General features: G+C 33.8%; 1 protein-coding gene across 3 annotated transcripts; it reads left to right on the top strand.

The window, feature by feature from the left end:
* The first annotated feature begins 1,679 nt into the window (after nucleotides 1-1,679).
* On the top strand, nucleotides 1,680-7,498 carry LOC131007781 (kinesin-like protein KIN-14N). 3 transcript variants are annotated; one of them, XM_057934699.1, is made up of 18 exons: nucleotides 1,681-1,910; nucleotides 2,022-2,166; nucleotides 2,482-2,733; nucleotides 2,854-2,998; nucleotides 3,094-3,203; nucleotides 3,288-3,407; nucleotides 3,507-3,710; nucleotides 4,509-4,718; nucleotides 4,798-4,872; nucleotides 4,993-5,139; nucleotides 5,261-5,396; nucleotides 5,500-5,609; nucleotides 5,880-6,041; nucleotides 6,130-6,341; nucleotides 6,504-6,585; nucleotides 6,681-6,785; nucleotides 6,870-6,974; nucleotides 7,099-7,498. In XM_057934699.1, exons 2-18 carry the CDS (start codon nucleotides 2,122-2,124, stop codon nucleotides 7,276-7,278), a joined length of 2,400 nt encoding a protein of 799 aa, XP_057790682.1. In that variant the 5' UTR covers nucleotides 1,681-1,910; nucleotides 2,022-2,121; the 3' UTR covers nucleotides 7,279-7,498. The 3 variants fall into 3 exon arrangements, with proteins under 3 accessions (XP_057790680.1, XP_057790682.1, XP_057790683.1); XM_057934697.1 differs by having other exon boundaries at nucleotides 1,680-2,166; XM_057934700.1 differs by having other exon boundaries at nucleotides 1,681-2,208.
* Nucleotides 7,499-16,652: the final 9,154 nt, after the last annotated feature.

Below are 16,652 nucleotides of genomic sequence, written 5' to 3'. Positions count from 1 at the left end.
AGCAACATCCAATTTTTCTTTTTCTTTCGTCTTCTCATGCATCTTCAACACCCGACCGAACTTTGCAGTTGCCAACTCAAAGAAACGAGGATTCCATGCATGTAGTGGAATCCCGGCCCACCTCGTCCACACAACTCGTTGTTGAAACACATCCACAACGTTCCATTTCCTCTTCCATTGAAACCAGAACTCACTCCATTCATCCATCTCCGTTAAAACTTTTTCTGTTGGCGCGTCGCAGACACTACGAATCAACACCAAATTTCCTCCCATCGTCGTCACTTTCAGTTTGCCAGCACTTTCACTATTGATTTCCTCATTAATCTCTTCCCACAAGAACTCATTTTTGATGAAACCCGTGAAAGCTCCATCTAGCCATCGTGTTTCCTCATCCGAAGTTTTAAACTGAAGCAAATCTGAAAGTCCTGACTCTCCTTCTTTGGATCCAGTGAGTACCTCCTTAAAAGAAACCCCCATCATCCTTTTTGCGGCATGCACGAGCTTATGCTTTTCCGGCTTTCTACCTGCGTCAGATTTTATTCCCTTCCCTTTACTTCCTTGGACCTTCACTTCTCTCTCGAATCTCGGTTTGAACACCCTAATTTTATAGCTCCCAATCCACAACTTATTCAACTGCACTAGCAAACCGTCCCTATCTTCCACATCTTCGAAGCGAACAAAACCGAAAGGTTTCCCTTTTTTGTCTCTCTTTCTTGGACAAAAGATGTCTGTCGGTTCTCTCACGGAACCGAACTTTCTCCTCAAAAAATCGAAGCTACATTCTTCTGGAATGTTGTTGAAAAAGAATGTAACTCTTTTTGCTTCATTCTCGTCTCTTTCTTTCCAATGTTTCGAAAACCTTTGAGTCTTTTGGTTTAACTGCTTCTTCACCATCCCATCTTGTCCGGTCCTCACCACCCCTCGTCTCCTCACCTCTCTCCATACCTCATCTCCCATCTCTTAAATTGGAACTATTCTGCCATTATCATTTAGGGGACACTACTAGTTACATTACTTAAATAAAACTTTTCTTAAAAATAAATGAGACTTTTCATCAAAGTAAATCTTTTCTTTTAAAATATATAAAATTATGCACACACAACATGAGTTATATTAATTAAATAAATATGATTTTGTTTGAAAAAAAATTAAATTTTTTAAAAAATGACACTTTTATGAGCCTCTGAAAACTCGAAACCATTTTCACATTTTTCACAATAATATCATTTTAACATCGAATTTTACTCGGCACGTAAAATATATACATGAAATTTGGAAACTTACACGTGATTGTGAGATTTCAAATGTCATATGAAAATTTTCAATGCCATAATTCCAGCCTCATGACTTTGCAAATATAAATATTGCATACAAATTTGCCAAGATTTAAAATTTATAATATTGAAATAGATGTCAAACGTTGTAATACTAAATAATATAGATGTTTTTCTCATAAATGTCTTCTAGTATAACTAGTAAACAAAAGAAAAAGTATTAGACATTTCTCAGAAAATATCCAATATTTGGATTAAAGTTATGTTTAACACAATATAAATTCCCAAGTGGAGCCTAGATATGGTTTCTGCAACCACAGGGGCATAATCGTCAAGTCATATTTACAACGGATCTCTCTGAACATACCGCTATATTCAATTACAAAAAAATTCAAATGACGCTCACCCTTCTCCATCTCTCTCACTCTCTCTCTCTACACTCTCTCTCTAGCCGGATCGCCATACTCTTTCTTCCCCAGTCAAACCTACCTTCCTTCACATCTCACCAAAATTACCAGTTCATTACTCCACCAATTTCTTCATTCCCTATCAAAAGGAAGACGAAAGTAGCAATACCCAATTTTATCCTAATTTTTATCATCTTAAGCTTCAGAAAAGGAACCCAGAATTTTAACTGTCAGTAATCTGTAATTCCACACTCCACTTCTTCCTTTGTGTTTCGACTTTTTAATTTTTTTTCTTTTCTGATCCCTGCAATTCAAAGCAATAATAAATTTTTTGCCTTAGCTTCCATTGCAATAAAGGGCGGTCCCACCAGCAAATTTAAACCGGCTGCCTCTCACTATCTCCTCTCTCTTAATCTCTAATACATCCGCTCTTCATTCAAATGGCTTCCAAGAACCAGAATAAGGCTCCTTCCAGCCCTTCACAAGTGAGTTTCTCTTCAACTAATGTTAATCTCTTTTGAAAATTGGTAGGATTCTTTTCCCCTTTTTTGTTTTAGTTGCTTAATTTCTCGGATTTCTACGTTTACACACATTTTGCTTCTAGATAAATTCCGGAGCTCTATGTTCTCTAAATTTCAGGGAGGATTTTTATGGGATTATTTTGTTCTGTTCTCGTTGTTGAGTTTTTTTTTTTTTTTTTTTTTTTTTTTTTTTTTTTCCGTTGTAAGTTTTTCTCTAGTCACAAATTAACGATATTTCCGTTTAGTGTTATTAATATTGGGTGCTGCTGGTTTATACAGAGCAAGTGTAGCGGTATCGATGAGGTTTCCATAGATAAGAGGAGAAAGATTGCAAGCACAAAAATGCCACCTAACACTGGACCACGAACGCAAACTCGTCAAGCATTTTCAATTGTAAATGGGGGCCAAGATCTACCCCCACTCAGTGGGCCGCCAAGCAATTCTGGTTCTGATTGTGGTGCAATTGAGTTCAGCAAAGATGATGTCGATGCATTACTCAACGAGAAGTTGAAGAAAAACTTAAACTACAGGGTATGTTGTAGTGGAGATTTCAGTTAATGAGCATATGCTTTGGGTTGAGGGCTTTGGTAGTTTGTCCTATTATAGAAAAGTTTCATGCTTGGATTATGATGTGATTCTTTTGTGTTGCAGGAGAAGAATGACAAAATGGTTGATCTCATTAAAAGGCTTAAGCAATGTATCAAATCGTTTCAACAGCGTGAAGCAAACTATGTGGAAGAGCAGGAAACATCTAAAAAACTATTGGAATTGACAGAAAAGAAGTGCAGTGATTCGGGTATACTGGTTCTTTGTCTCATCAACAGTGTTCTGTTTTACCTGGGAATTTATTAGGGAAGTTCCAGAATTTAACATTCTTGTGGCTCTTTCCAGAGTTGATGATGAAGGCCAAGGAAGATGAATTGAATTCTATTATTATGGAATTGAGGAAAAATTTGGAGGCATTGCAATCAAAGTTTGCAAAGGAGGAAGTAGATAGATTGGTACGAGGCTTCACATGCATTAACAGTTGTATCGTTTTTGTGTTTTGGATTGTCATAAACTATATTGTTAAATGAATCTTCTAGGAAGCATTGGATTCTTTGGCTAGAGAAAGAGACTTGAGAGTAGCTGCAGAGAAATTACAAGCTTCTCTTTCTGAAGATCTCAGACGAAGTCAACTAGATAATGATAGTGCCAACCACAAGGTAAGTAGTGAATGCTTGTAAATTTGAAGTATGATTTCGAATTGATTTCATCTGAGTGCAACACTGAGAATTGTCATCACGGATACTGCCTTTCTGCAGATTCAATCACTTAATGATACATACAGGCGGTTACAAGAGTTTAACACGAGTTTGCATCAGTGGAACACTAGGCTTCAATCAGATCTTGAAACGACAAACACAACACTCAAGCGTGTTCAGGAAGAAAAGGCAGCCGTTGTGGAAAACCTAAGCACTCTGAGGGGCCACTATACTTCTCTGCAAGAGCAACTTATTTTGTCACGAGTAAGATTTTTCTGGGTGTTCCTTGTTTCGTAATATCTGTTCTTTTCATCCGGCATGAAATGATAAGTAATTCCTCATGTTCCAAATATAAGTTAAAGAATAGGATCTCATGTGCTTTAAGTATAGGCTCAATGGCGATTAGATCTATTTATTAGGATAGTCGAGCATTGGTCTGAAGCATTGCATTTCATAATAGCAGGTAGTTTGGCTTTTGGTGTTCACCAAATTATGTCACTTTCACAACAATGTGGGTGGGTTTCTTTGGATATATGACAGCCACCTCTATCATGTTGAACTGCAGATATATGATTAACATATGTAGATTGGTATGTCACGTTAGGTTATTTTTGTTGCGCTTTATTGCTTAAGTATCCATTATTTTAATAATCCTACAAAGAATTTACTGCTCGTTAATAATATTTATAGCTTTCTATGCTAATTTCCGCATGCTAATTTACGTCTTCGAGCTGCTTTCATTGTCAAATTTAGATTGTTGCCTTTAATCTCACCGGAAAATGCCAAATGCACTGATAGGCATGTAGATGAACTGTTACTGAGATTAAATATAGTGAAAGCACTTATAAAACACATTCAACTTCATTGAATTTATGGTTATCGCTTGCTCGATTGGTTTATTTTTGGACTGTTTCCAAAAATTTTGTTGTCAATCACTTTATGCCAAGACTTATTATTCTATGTTCATGCACATGCATTTCTTTGTTCATAACCTCATGCAAGTTAATTGAATATTGATTAACACTATTTGAAAATGGCTCATTTCATAATTGAACTTCAAAGGCATCCCAAGATGAGGCAATCAAGCAGAAAGATGCACTAGGCAGTGAGGTTTCAAGCTTGAGAGGCGATCTGCAACAAGTGAGGGAGGACCGTGATAGACAATTGTCACAAGTTCAAGGTTTACAATCTGAAGTTTCAAAATACAAGGAATGTACTGGAAAGTACAAAGCAGATTTGGAGACTCTGAGCAGTAAAACGATGGAACTGGAGGTTTGCTTTTTTCAATTGTATGTTTGCTGGTGAAGGCTTGAAATCTTTTATTTAATAGATATATATATATATTTTGCAGTCAACATGCTCGGCTCAAAGTGAGCAAATAAGACAATTAAATGAAGAGCTCGGTGCTGCACAAAGGAAATTGCAGGTTGTTGATTTAGCCTAGCTTTGTAATTTAAGACACTTTTAATGTAATCATAATGCAATTTATTTAACAAAACTACCTTTGTATTTGTTCTATTTTGCCATTTTCTTTTTTCCTTTTTAGCTTTCCGATCTATCAGCCATGGAAACAAGATCCGAATTTGAGGAGAACAAGTCATTGATTCTTGAGTTGAAAAGTCGTCTAGCTGATGCAGACATAAAGATTGTAGAGGGGGAAAAAATTCGAAAAAAAATGCATAACACTATTCTGGTAACTAGTTACATGATAATTATTTGATTTTATATAACTACACTTTCCTATTGTAGAAAAATTTAAGATTTTTTCCTATTCGAACTTTTTAGTCTAATTGCAATCCTTGTTAATAATACAGGAGTTGAAGGGAAATATACGTGTATTCTGTAGAGTGAGACCCCTGCTTTCTGATGATGGGGAAGATGATGCAAAAGTTGTTTCATTCCCAACATCAATGGAAGCACAGGGTCGAGGCATTGATTTGAGCCAAAATGGTAAGTCAATTTTCCTAAGTCTTGGTAATATATATTCTTACTATTAATAGTTCTCATGTCAGTAATCTCCTGACAATTTACTACATTTTTGTTTTACTGCAAGGACAAAAGCACTCTTTCACTTTTGACAAAGTGTTCGTGCCTGATAACTCGCAAGAAGATGTTTTCTTGGAGATATCACAGCTTGTTCAAAGTGCACTCGATGGATACAAGGTTGTATATTTGTGCTGAACTCAAGAATCATTTGCACTTAAATTTAAAGATAGATAAAATTTTTACTAACAGCTGATCACTGATGAACTGATAAGAAAACTCTACCAACTTATTAGTAAGGGTGAGCAGTCACTTATTTACTTGCCAAAATTTCAAAGTTTTTATGAGGACTTAGGAATAGAAACTATACTTATGATACGGAACTTCATTTGCCTAGATGCATTAGTGCTCGTTGACAAAGTATAATAATTTAATTGCATTTCATGTCAGGTCTGCATATTTGCATATGGGCAAACAGGCTCTGGTAAGACATATACGATGATGGGTAAGCCAGGACTACTAGATCAGAAAGGTTTAATTCCACGATCACTAGAGCAAGTATTTCAGACAAAACAAATGCTTGAAGCCCAAGGATGGAAGTATGAGATGCAGGTGCGGGACGCAATTGTGGTCTTTCATTTATGCCTTTTCAAAGAATATACATGTATATATTTTGGCTAAAAATTATTTGCATGTTCAGGTGTCAATGCTTGAAATATACAATGAGGCAATACGTGACCTGTTATCAACAAACAAATCAACCTTTGATGCATCACGAGTAGAAACTGCTGGGAAGCAATATGCTATCAAGCACGACGCAAATGGCAACACCTCTGTCTCTGATCTTACAATTTTTGATGTCTGCAGTAGCAGAGAAGTTTCCTATCTCCTAGAACGAGCTGCACAGAGCAGGTACAAAAACAAATGCGTGTTTACTTTCACCCTCTTTTCTCCTTTTCTTTTGACAGAGTATATAAAGCATTTACTTTAAAGTTATATGATTGCTTTTGGTTGCTAGGTATTCAACCGAGATACTATTGATCTTTCTTACATTATCCAAATTTATCTCTTTAGGTCTGTTGGCAAGACCCAAATGAACGAACAATCTTCAAGGAGCCATTTTGTCTTTACCCTAAGAATAGTCGGTGTTAATGAGGTATTACTATTTGCTCAAAGTATGCTGTTTGTTCCTCTATTGCAACTCTGTTTCATTGTTTGGAACTTGCTGATACACATTAATGTATGGTATAGAGCACTGATCAGCAAGTCCAAGGTGTGCTGAATCTAATTGACCTTGCTGGTAGTGAGCGTCTTTCCAAGAGTGGTTCGACTGGGGATCGGCTTAAAGAAACCCAGGTATCAAAAGCATAGTTGCCTTCAATTGTTCTTGCAAAATTTCTTGCACTGTCTGATTAAGTACCTTGTTATCAACATGATCAGGCCATCAATAAAAGTTTATCGGCACTTAGTGATGTCATTTTTGCCTTGGCAAAGAAAGAGGAGCACGTGCCGTTTAGGAACTCCAAGCTCACTTATCTTCTCCAGGTAATTCTGCATGACAACATTATCTTTTGAAAAGCCCATGAGTTTTAAGCATTTTGACAATTTTATTAACGCAATTTATGTCATGAGACTATGTTTGAATGTTTTATGTTGTTCATATATACAGCCTTGCTTAGGCGGAGATTCAAAGACTTTGATGTTTGTGAATGTTTCACCCGATCCTGCATCCGTGGGCGAATCACTTTGTTCACTACGGTTTGCTGCTAGGGTGAATGCTTGTGAGATTGGCATCCCAAGACGTCAAACCAATCTAAGATCTTCAGATTCACGATTGAGCATTGGTTGATTTTTGTTTATGGGATCACACTATTTTAGATTAGGAAAGTTTGTTTACCATATGTTGTGGGCATTTGTTTTAAGTTGATAACAAATGGCAGAAATCTAACTGCATTTGCATAGAGTTTGTACAGTTGAAGAGATATTAAGCTGATACACGGGGCTTCAGCTTTAGCCCTTGTATTATTCTTTTGTGTTTATCAAGAATATTAGTTTGTGCTCTTCACAAATGTTTGCTTTGCTCTTTTGTGCAATGTGAATATACCTTCTTTTGTGACAATATGTAGCTAAGTTTATATTTCGTTAAATTATGTCATTTGTGAAATATACCAAAACAGTAGTGTGGATATTAGTTGTTCCTTTGGGAATGGCGAATCAAGAAAGGGATAAAGTATTCCTCAATAATGCAGTTTTTAATTACCATTAAGAATAATTGATCTAATTCCATATCTGAGATCACGGAAGGGGATATGATATAAAAGAAGAGGGATTTCATTTATGTTAATAGTTATGATGCATATATCGCATTCTTAAATATTTCAGATTGAACTAATGTTATGATGTAATCACAGTAAAAGCTAGTTATTTGAATTAGTGTATAATATAGGAATATGTACTACTTCTAGAACATGATAATGACGGAGCAATCGAAAGTTGAATTTCAACAAATATAAAAGTGGCACAAAATTTTGGAGAAGCTGAGGTAAACATGCATCTTGAAAAACAGCGAGAGATTCCACAAAAGTGAAGGTTAATATGCTCTTTTGCATACTTAAATTAGATTGTGACTAGAAAAGCACACACATCATTTTTGACAAGGACGGTCATTTTATTGAGTGAAATAGTAATAATTTGTCTTGTAAGATTTCCATGCACATATATAAACAAATCAAAAAGGGAACAATAATAATGAAAGATGGCATCAGCCACATTCTTAAAAAAGGCATTATAAAGGCAGAAAATGAGGAGCAATTAGGCTTTAGATAGTGGGAGATAACAAATACTACTACTATAATTAGTAGATATTCTGACTAAGCATTTACAAGTGGACCAATTTATTGTTTAGTTTCTCTTTGGTGCCACTGTTGGTAGTGCACAATGTGGCGCCATTTTCTTTGAAAACCGTTTCTCTTTTCTTTTCTTTATTTCTTTAATAAATCAACTTCGATTATCGAACATTAATCTACATCACTTCTGCTTATATCATAATACAAAATTTCACATTCGGTTGATGAATGATATGTTATGGCAGAAAACAACCTCCCTTCCATTTTTTTTTCTTGAAAATATTAGTAGACTTTTAAACTACTCCCATCGTCCCGTAAAATTAGTCATTTATTCTATTTGGGATGTCCCAAAAAGATAATTCACTTTTTTAAGTAATATTATATAAAAATATTATTTTACTAAATAAACCTTATTTAATGTTTCATTTAAATGTGAAAATGATGTGTAAACATAATAGATAAGGTATAAAAAATAAAAATACAATTTATGAATTGATTAATAAAGAAGATTAAATATATTTTCTTAATATGTGTGAAAATGAAAGAGAACTAAATTGATGGTACGGAAGGAATGAGTATTTTTTTATTGCAGTTTAGTGCCCCTTGAAATTCTTGGATTTTTATCGGAAACTTTCGCCTTTCGTAGCTGATAATTTTGGCATTTAGCTATTCAAAATTACTATATATATTTTTGCATCTGCTACTAATTGCGAGTGTTCTTATCACGCTATAGCTGCAGATTTGTTGATTTATCATTGGAAGTTCTTGAATACTACTTTACTTCAAATTTTATACATGAAACACGTCTTAAATTAATTAGATGACTAAAGATATATACTCCCTCCGTTCCGGCCAAGACATTACATTTGCTTTTCGGCACGGAATTTAAGGAGTTATAGATTAATATTTTAAGTGTGTAGTAATAAAGTGATAAAGTAAGAAAGAGGAAGTAATAAAGTGATAAAGTAAGAAAGAGAAGATAATAAAGTGATAAAATAGAAGAGAGAATGTAATAAAGAAATATTTAATTAGTGTTAATTAAGTGTTTAAAATTCCTTATTTTTGCCAAATATAGAAATGTAGCATCTTCGTTGGGACGGCCCGAAAAGGAATATGTAACATCTTGGGCGGGACGGGGGGAATATAACTTAATTAGTTTTAGAACAAAAAATATAAGGAGGTGAAGACTATAAGATCGACACGCCCCAAGAAAGAATAATGTGATATCATGTTTTGATGCATACGAATGCAAAGAATATCCATACGTACTTCTTGCTCACTTGCTCTACTTAATAAGTAATTTCTATCCACTTAATTATCATTAGTGAACTCTCAGCAAACCAACAAACTCAACTATCGCTACACATCTAAGATTTTAAAAAAACACCAAAAGATTAAAATATTTGTAATCATGGACACATTAGATTTTTTAGATCTAGCTCGTCACTCTTGTTTGTAATTGTAACTTTCAAGTGACTTAAGTAGGAAACTTATTTGAAGGATAATACATATAACAACTATAGTGCCAAGACCCTACATTTGCAGACATAAATTCAAAATACAAATAATTGATGACATATTTGTAATTCATTTAAAAAGTTGAATATTGAAAGCATTGATTGCTATATCGAAGAGTATTCATTTGTCCTATGATTTATGCTATATATATAATTGAAATTTTATAGTAAATATTAATATTTCTTCCGTCCGTGATGGAATTTACTTTTTTTTTAAACGTCCACAAAAAAATTTCATATTCTACTTTTGCAGTGTACCCCACCACTTAATTATAATATCTTATTTACCCTTATTTTCACTTTTTAACTACTATCAATAATAATTACAACATATTTTCACCACTTCTAATATGTACACTCAACAACCACGTCTTAGTTATAACCCGTGTCATTCATATGAAATTTTATTGTGGAGGAAGTATTGGTTTCAAATTTAGACCCGATTTCGGGTATGAAAATCATTTGACATAAAATTCCGGCATTACATAATATACCTTCAAAATTTGGAGTTTTATTATACTTTTTGAAGAAATGAAGAGTCATTAATGATTTGTGAAATTGGAGTGGGTCTTGATTTCTATAAATCATCACACGTTGAAGGTGTGTACCACAAATAGGGCGTTTCCCTAATGATTTGTGTACCGCTCATTTTCAATCTTGTGATGGAATTTTGATTATTATCCACCAATGGGAACTCGACACCTCAGCCTCCCACCAACATCAATATCCTCGTAGGTTTTGAGCTCAATATTCTTCAAATAACATCTCAAAATTGGGTGGAAAAAACACCACCTTTTAGACCATATATGCTATTCTGATTTTTAGCTTTTTGAAGATAATTAATATATTTTTTATTCTCTATGCTCTTTTCTTTTTAAAAAAGCTGATTTTTTTTTATGTGAGTTGGTTTACTGGAGGTGGCGTTGTTTCGTGGAAGTTGGGTGCTTCACTCATTTCTTAACTAAAATATTCTAACATCATTTTTTGCATGTCGATTGATGACATGACTTGTGAGTTTGTTACCAAAAGTTAAGTCTATATATGTTGCCGTTCTTGAATTCTCATTTAAACTTTAGATTTATACTCCATCCGTCCACGAAAGAACTTCCTATCTTTTTTTTTGGGACGTCCACAAAAAACTTTCTATCTATTTTTGGACTATATCCCACCATTACTTTTTACTTTTCACAACTCCCAATATTAATTATAACACATTTTCACCACTCCCAATACACTCAATTACCTTTTATCCACTCTCAATACGCTCAACAATATTTTTTTTAAAACCCGTGCCACTCCCTCCTAGAAAGTTCTTTTATGGACGGAGGGAGTATATGTTTTCTTACTAATATATTGCATTTTACGGCTTATTCACTTCTCTTTTTATCTACCAAAATCGATAGTCATCGAAACATTTAATCATCAATGGGTGCCTGATTAGGAAAAGAGAGATGACAAAATATTTTGCTTTGAACACGAATTACGATATGCATATACATAGTACTTGTACCTATAAAAGGATATAAATTTGATAAATTTTGATAAATTAGTAAACCTTAGATTGAATTACTTTCACAGTAAGTGGGCGATGATTCAAGTAATATACAATTTATTTAGAGAGGTTCAAGTAATAAATAATTGGAAAGCTATGTATATTACTTTCCAACAAAAGCATGGCTATGATAACATGTTCATGTGATTTAACTGTTGTAAGCCAGCTTTAAAAAACAACTTGTTTATTCGGAGATGAATTATGATCATGAGTTTTATATACTTCCTCCGTCCACTAAAAATAATCCTAAACAATACGAATTTTAATAAAAATAATTACTGTATTGTGAGTGGAGAAATAATCTCACTTGAAAAAAATATTTATAATGATAATTAATTGTAGTGTAAGTGAAGAATATGACTCATCATAGATAATTTTTAAAAAAAATTAATAAATATTTTAAAATGACAAAAACTGACTATTTTTTATGAACGAATGGAGTATATCACTGCAAAGTCACATTAGACCCATCTAAGAGACGAATCTCAAAAGCAATGTTTCTAGAAAGTTGTACGTAGTGATCATTTTAATAAAGTTTGTACGTATATAGTAATACTTCGAGTGCATTATCTTAATTTCCTAAGATTCTTAAGCACTAGATGGCTATAAGGACTAAACATCTAATTTTACATTTATATTTACTAGACTTTGGACTATAAATAAATAAAAGGGACCAATAATAAAATTACCCAATTATACAATAATATGTTGGAAAAATACTACTCCCTTTGTCTCAGTCTAATAATCTCATTTTTTAGGCACGTGGATTAAGAAACTTGCTTTTTGAATGTAAAAGTGTGTAAATGTGTGTGAGACCATATTATTTGTAGTGTAAAATCATTACAAAGAACATAAATAAGACTATTGGAGTGGGACATCCCGAAATGTAAAACATGACTATTAGAGTGAGACGGATGAAGTATTTTATATCCTAATGTTTGAACTATTTAACAATTATACCTCAATTGATATAAAATTACAAATTAATATTTATATTATGTGTTTTCTTTGAGGTACGTATAAGGAATAGATAAGCTACATTTATCACCTTATACCTCGTTTACTTTGATGTATGAAAAAATTTGGGCAGATTGTATAATTTTTTGGGCAGCTCCTTATCCTTTAGAAAATGGATAATTTTATACTTAAGAAAAGCTGTTATAATTTTATACCAGAGTGGATAAATATATTATCATTCAAACCAAATAAGATATAAAAAATGTGGTCCCCATTTTAAATGATAAATTTATAGTACTTCATTATATTATCCCTTTATTTAGAGGGATAAAAAACAAACAGATCCGATGTGTTTGGTTTGAGATATAAGGAATGGATAAACTACATTTACTATCTTATACCTTATTTGTTTTAATGTATGAAAAAATTCGGGTAGATTGTATAATTTTTCGGACAGCTTCTTATCTCTTGGAAAAATGGATAATTTTATACCTAAGAAAGGGTGGTATAATTTTATACCACCTAGTGGATAAATATATTATCCTTCAAACCAAACAAAATATGAAGAAAAAAAATGATCCTAGTGGATAAATATATTATCCTTCAAACCAAACAAAATATGAAGAAAAATGGATAATTTTATACCTAAGAAAGGGTGGTATAATTTTATACCACCTCATCATGTTATCCCTCCATTTAAAGGGGTAAAAAGCAAACCCACGTCAAATTCTACCATATCAAAGAGACGTCAACTTTCATTTTTTGCGTTGTCAATTTCGATCGATACGATCACCACTCACCTGAATTGAGAGCACGAATCCCTTGACATGAACTACAAAAATTCCAAACCAATTTTTCATTCTGACATCGTTTTGATGTTGGAGTCAAATTTAGAGTTTCGTGACTTTTTTACAATAGAATGTCAAAATCGATGCCAGATTGTAAAATTTATTTAGCAATTTTCTAGAAATTTAGATCGTGATTTGAATTTCAACTAAAACGATGATAACGATTCAGTTCAAAAAATTAAGATATGAAATAATATTTTTGTTGGAAATTGGTTGTGAGTAATCAATGCTTGATAATTTTTCGAGTACCGAAAACATTTAATTTAGCAGAATTAAATGGGACAGGATCGATCTACGTTCCGAGTAGATGATCGTAGTATATTTATTTACTCAAAATCGATTTCCGGTGAGTGGGAAATAATTATTTAAAGTTAGGTACTTGAAATATGGAGTTGTGGAAAGAAATAAGCATTAAAAAGATGTTAATGCCTATGCCACATTATTTTGTGGATGATAATTAAGACATTATATAAGTTATTACATCAGTGCATGTAATAAAAGAGATGTGCACAAGTGATGGGTTGCAAAGCCCACACACGCGCGCCGCCGCCGCTCGCTCGACCCCGGTCCCCGACCTCGACCGTGAACTTGGATCTTGACAATTGGTTCTTGGGTTGGTCTTTGGGCCTACCCTTAGCTCCCAAAGGACCAACGATTTCTCGGTCCAAAGAACGAGGCCCAATCGTTTGGGCCTACACGTGCACAAGGGGCTCGACCCGACAGGAGGACCCGTTGGTCTCCCAACTAAAAGCTTCCACACCTCCATAACTCCCGTCATTATTGGACGGGAGGGAGTTACAACGTAACTGCCGCTTTTACTGCCGTCATTATTGGACGGGAGGGAGTTACAACGTAACTGCCGTCATTACTGCCGTCATTATTGGACGGGTGGGAGTTACTTGGTAACTGCCGTCATTATTAGACGGGATCCTCCATAAGTAGACTGTGTCTATAAATAGGACAACCACTCCATGCATCCAAACACTCTGAAATCTGCATTCTAGCATCCACATACTCTCTGCACTCATATAGCTCAGGAGCTCTGTTCTCGCCTCGTTTCAGTTCGCCGGAGCTCGTTGGTTTGCGGTGCTGCTACCCACGAGACGAAGCCGTTTTATCTTTGGAGACGACACGCCAAACCGTGAGCACTACCCGGCGTATCTCGTCTTGCGGAAAGAAGATCTTCCTCGACTCGACTGTTTTCCTGGTTTTATTATTATTGTAATTTCAATACAGTTTTTTTTGTAGTCTCATCTCCTACCTTTCTGTTTCATTGTAACTACGCCTGCAAGCTATTGTATCTAACAATTTTTTATTAATATATTCTATTGGATTCAATTCGATTTGATTCTATTTAAATACTACATTTCTTTCAATCTTCAATAATAATCTCTCCGTCCATACTTTGTGGACGACACGAGTTTTATGAAATTGATGAATAGTACTCTCCGTCCATGAAACAAGTACCTATTTGGTGGTGGGCAAAGAGACTAAGAAAGCTGAAAAAAGTGTTGTGAAAGACTAAAAGGGTAGTGTTAATGACTTTTACTTACTTTTATTAATTTCTCATTAGCATAAAGACATTTAACATTAGTTTTATTCATTTACTTATTTTGACTTCAATTTAACTTATTTGTAATTTAATTTTAGTATTCCTCTATTTACTTTATTTCTTTTTTTATTTATTCTTTTATTTTCTGGAAAGTGGCAGATTACGTTCAATTTAAAAGTGGGTAGATTACATAAAATGGAAAAATGGCAGATTTCATAAAATTAAATAGTTGCAGATTACATAAAATGGAAAAATGGCAGATTACATGAAATGGAAAAGTGACAGATTACATAAAACTAAAAAGTGGCAGGCTACACATAGGCAAAAAGTGGCGCCACTTTTGTTAAACCTTAACTCCAAATTGATAGTAATGAATATTGTTGTGTGTGAGTTTAAGTTCCGCTATTATTGTGAGTGGAGTTTTGTGAACCCTACTGCTATAAATGAAAGTGAAAATTATATTGTGTACGAACCAAAATAACAAAAGTGGAAATGATATCGTAAACAAAAAGAATAGTGTTAGAAGTGGACAATATGCATTTTAATAAAAGTGACTGATTGAATTGTGAATGTAGAAATAATCTCATCATCTTAAGGATAATGTAGAAAAGATTGAAACCGACATCGAGTGTGATGATGGCGGAAATTATGGCGATTATACAAGGAACCGTCGTTTGTGTGGAGAATGATATCTCGTCGGTGGAAATTTACACGGATTCGATTCTTGCGGCGCGAGTTATGGTCAGTGAAGATGAGGATTCTCGATGTTTGCCCGATGATTTAAAAGAGATAGTTCAAGCTGCGAGGCAAACCTTCCTTATTAATGTGAAACATGTGTTTCGTGACGCTAATACTGCTGCTCATAGTTTAGCGAACCTTTCTTGTCGTTGCTCCGAGCCCGTCTGTTGGACGAGAGAGTTCCCCTCTTGGCTTAGAGAGATTGTATCTGTTGACTCTTCTTAATATTATGGTTCGTGTTGGTTCTAAAAAAAAGGATAGTGTTAGGAATTATTAATTGATTGTATTGTATTATACTCCCTTCGTCTCAACTAATTTGATTAATATTGCTTTTTGTATCGTTCCAATTAAATTGATCAATTTCCTTATATGGAATAAATATAAGTAATGAAACATTTAATCACTTATTCACTTTATTATCAAACACTTAAAATAATAGTTTCTTAAATTCCGTGTCAAAAAGAAGTTGACCAACTTGACTGCGACGGAGGGAGTAATAGATAAAAAATTGATATATTGAAGGTAATATATACTACCTCCGTCTACAAAAGAACTTCCTATTTTTTTTTGAGACGTCTACAAAAGAACTTCCTATCTATTTTTGGACTATACCCCACTACTATCAATACTAATTAAAACAACTTTTCACCATTCACAGTATACTCAACAACTTTTTCTTCACTTTCAATACACTAAACAACTTTTTTTCCTTAAAAATCGTGCCACTCCGTCCTAGGAAGTTCTTTCGTGGACAGAAGAAGTATAAGATAATGCTTATAAATAGAAATAGATTAATTTTTATGAATGTATAAATATAGCAAAGAGGAACTACTTCTTCCGTCCAAGAAAATAGTTTAGAACGTCAACAAAAATTAGTATTTTTTCATTTTTCGATATTTTTTTTATTACATGGTAGACCTCTTCTTCTCTCACAATATAATTAATTATGATTATTTATACTCCCTTTATCCCCCAAAATTATGCATACCTTTCCTTTTTGGTACGTTCACCAAAATTATGCATACTCTATTTTTGGACATTATCCCACATATTCTTACAATTTTACCCTTTTAACTTACATTATTACTCATAATTTACTTAACAATACTCTCAATGCGGGACCTTAATGTGAGACTTTTTCTCCACTATCATTATTATAAATAACTTTTTATTAAAACTCGTGTCGGAGTCAACCATGCATAATTTTGTGGGA

This window comes from Salvia miltiorrhiza, chromosome 2 (assembly GCF_028751815.1).
Source record: "Salvia miltiorrhiza cultivar Shanhuang (shh) chromosome 2, IMPLAD_Smil_shh, whole genome shotgun sequence".
Taxonomy (NCBI): domain Eukaryota; kingdom Viridiplantae; phylum Streptophyta; class Magnoliopsida; order Lamiales; family Lamiaceae; genus Salvia; species Salvia miltiorrhiza.
Note: the sequence above shows the minus strand (reverse complement) of the source record. Positions and strands in the feature narration are given on the sequence as shown.